This window comes from Notothenia coriiceps, unplaced genomic scaffold (genome assembly GCF_000735185.1).
Source record: "Notothenia coriiceps isolate Sejong01 unplaced genomic scaffold, NC01 NC01_scaffold00028969, whole genome shotgun sequence".
Taxonomy (NCBI): Eukaryota; Metazoa; Chordata; class Actinopteri; order Perciformes; family Nototheniidae; genus Notothenia; species Notothenia coriiceps.
The window spans coordinates 1-3,161 of NW_011361670.1; the positions used below are offsets into that span (position 1 = coordinate 1).

At 42.0% G+C, this 3,161-nt stretch overlaps 1 protein-coding gene across 1 annotated transcript; it reads left to right on the forward strand.

Moving 5' to 3' along the window:
- The first annotated feature begins 561 nt into the window (after window positions 1-561).
- On the forward strand, window positions 562-2,369 carry clns1a (chloride channel, nucleotide-sensitive, 1A). The gene is made up of 3 exons (XM_010786283.1): window positions 562-1,137; window positions 1,976-2,112; window positions 2,203-2,369. The coding sequence occupies exons 1-3, from the start codon at window positions 1,019-1,021 to the stop codon at window positions 2,337-2,339; spliced, it is 393 nt and encodes a 130-aa protein (XP_010784585.1). The 5' UTR covers window positions 562-1,018; the 3' UTR covers window positions 2,340-2,369.
- The last annotated feature ends 792 nt before the right edge of the window (window positions 2,370-3,161 follow it).

Genomic DNA, 3,161 nt, shown 5'->3' on the forward strand with positions numbered 1-3,161 from the left:
TGTAGTTTTACACACCGTCTTATTTTACTTTCTCAGGACTTAAAACAGTTTTTTGGGGGCAGACTCCAACAAAGAAAAAATATATATTTAAACGTGTAAGGTCATCATCTTAACAGTTTTTTATGCTCATCGAGTCATCCGTGAGCAGAGCATCAAGTTGGCATGCCTATAATAGCTGAATGCGGCGATTACCATCTTGTGCAGCAAAACGCCTCACAAACGTATTAAGATCTAAAGCTTTAGTGAGTTTTGATTCAATGCTGAGTACAGCCAAACTTGACAGTCTCTTCTCTGTCATTGTCGACCGCAAATACCTCATTCCTTCCGTCTACTTGGGTCCGAATGCTTCTCGTTTTGCGCCGTCCCGTTCAAATGAAATCGTCGTCAATCACATTTCCACGCTCGCGCCAGGGCCGGGGTTACAAGGCTCGCGTCTTGTGCAGCATTCACTTGCACTCAGACATTAGAGATTTTCTCTCATAAATGTCCGATTAGCCACAACTTTTCTTTATTTTTTAGGGTGACAGTTGCCACCATGCCACCCCGGTAGATCCGCCCCTCGTACAAAGATTTCCGGTAGTAACCTTGTACATACAATGTTTTACGGAGCATGGCTTCAGGAATAGGGATGTTACGTAAAACAGACGTAACCATCAATTTAACCCAACCACGCTTTGTTCGCGGGAGTCACGTGATTATTGTTTTTTTTTACGTATTGCTTGGAGTTATCTTGCCGCGATATTTCAGCTTCGAAAGGTCTACAGCGAGGAGCAACGAGTTCTTCAACAATTTCCTTAAAGTGTGTTTTGAGACTGTCCGCCCCGGTTTCCTGCTCTCCGGAGGCCTCGGCCTGGTTTAGGTAATCCCAGAGAAGAACCGTATAGCTCGCAGTTTATCCGCATCCGGCTCACACAAGTTATACGGGGTACATCAGCAAGCTTTTGTGGCACGAAATAGAACACACAGCTTCTTGCTGTCACCAGGGTCCTGTGTCTCTACCCTCCGGCACACGTTAACGATGGTTCTGCTGAAAGACCTCCATCCTCCCACCGAGGGAGTGCGGCACGAGCAAGCCGAGACCATGGCGGTGATGGACGGCCAGAAGCTGGGCTGCGGCACGCTGTACGTCGCAGAAACGTAAGTGATGCACGTGGCGCTTGTTTTTGTCTTTACAACACCAGTGTTAGTTTATGTGTTGAATCTTAATGTGTTGAATCTTAATTGTTGTTAGAGTTAAATACATGAATTGTGTTAAAATAAACCAATAAACAGCATAGAGCGTTTTAAAAACAGATGCTCCACTCGGCGTGCTAACCACTTCCGGAGTAGTCACTTTCAAAATAATAATTACAAATGTATTGGATGAAAAAACACATAATTTGTCACCCAAAAAGTACAGTGGTGAAAAAGTTAGAAGCACTTTATTTTACAAAGACTTGCAAATCTGTAGCAGATACACAAACGAGTTGTTTGTAGGATGTGTAACAGGTAGAGGTGAAAGGATCTACCTAATACTAGATCAAAATATTAATAACTATTTTCAGATTTTCGGTTCACGTTTCAATGTCAGATCGGTTCTCAAATCTGAGGATTTAATTGATTTTATTTTGTGATTATTAATATGAGTGAATACAAATTGGTTATACATAATTATAATTGTCTTGAAAAAGCACTTTTTTGCAATAGTTGGTCATTTATTTATAAAAAATAGTGAAGTTGCAGCCCTGCAGTCAGGTTGTTTTTATTTGAACATAAGCCCGAAGCTGCTTTCAGACACTGACTCTCACTTAGCCTGACTTTCCATTCCAAATCACTTCCTGAAATTGGGAATAATGTTCCCACGGTCTGTAAAACTTGTTCTGGATGCCTGGAAGTACCATTAAATGTACCTTAATGCAATTATGTAACTTTTTTATTCTATGTGTGTGGACACTATGTGAAGCATCAGCTGTTAGATGCATGTGTCTTTTGGCAGGCAGCTGTCATGGTTTGATGGCTCGGGGCTGGGATTCTTTCTGGATTATCCCAACATCGGCCTGCATGCCATCTCCAGAGACGTCAGCGCTTACCCACAGGAGCACCTGTACGTCATGGTCAACGGCAAGATCAAAGGTGAGAGAAACACACAGGATGCAATCAATGTTCGGAGGATCATTCACAAAGCTGTATTTTAACCATGTGTGTCACCTTCTGTCCTGGCAGGGGAGAATGTGGTAGAAATGGCAGAGAAAGCCGGGGATGACGAAGAAGACAACAGCAGTGACAGTGGTGATGAAGATGAAGAAGGAGTGATCACAGAGATCCGTTTTGTGCCCAGCGACAAGGTGGCATGTGAGTGACCACGCTGAGCCTGAGGGCCACACTGATGCTCTCCCTTTTTATGAAATGTTTCGTTTTTTTACAGCCTGGGTCTCTGCCATGTTTGAATTCGGATCTGATTTGGTTGTATTTTTTACTTATTTTTTGATTATTATTCATTATGTCTATACTTTATTCCATCAAAAACACAGATCATAAGATAAATGTTAAAGTTACTGTTTTAACATGTTGTTGTAAATGCGATAGGGCTGTACCCGAATACTCGGTTGTTGGGCTACTATTCGGTTTTCAATTTCGTTATTCGGATATTCGTTTTTTAATTTGGCACTGCGGCTGCCAAATTGAATTTATTGAAATCTCCAATATCAACGTAAGAGCTTGTGCCTCTTCGGGGGGTGCTAACACTTAACCATAACCGTTATCGTTTACTTTCTCCGTCTTTATATGTAGATATGACTTTTATCCGTTAATCTCCGCTCCTTTTCACGTTGTTTCCATAGCAACAGCAACTTCCTGTCAACAGCGCTAACTCTCCTTCAAAATAAAAGCATGTACATACAAATTGGAAGCCAAGCCAAATTACACTTGAGAAATATACAACTGCAACGAAAGTAACAAACACAATGCAATATCCTTTTAAATTTCAAAGAACACAAATTGGGTTGTATACAGATTTAGCAACTCATTTCAGACAGTTTGAAACGCGAGGGTCGTGGCCGGCACGGGGTCTGCCTTCGCTCAAAGGAAAACCTCCTGCGTGACTAGAGACCGCACCCGTGATAAATAAATGTAATTATAATGAAGCCAGCTGCAATGGATCATTGATCCACCAGGGGGTGCAT

What these genes read in the sequence shown, in the direction of transcription:
- clns1a (XM_010786283.1), top strand. Translation starts at nt 1,019, where the DNA reads ATGGTTCTGCTGAAAGACCTCCATCCTCCCACCGAGGGAGTGCGGCAC. An exon ending in ACGCTGTACGTCGCAGAAAC is followed by an intron (nt 1,138 to 1,975) that starts GTAAGTGATGCA and finishes GTCTTTTGGCAG; the next exon opens with GCAGCTGTCATGGTTTGATG. An exon ending in GGTCAACGGCAAGATCAAAG is followed by an intron (nt 2,113 to 2,202) that starts GTGAGAGAAACA and finishes CTGTCCTGGCAG; the next exon opens with GGGAGAATGTGGTAGAAATG.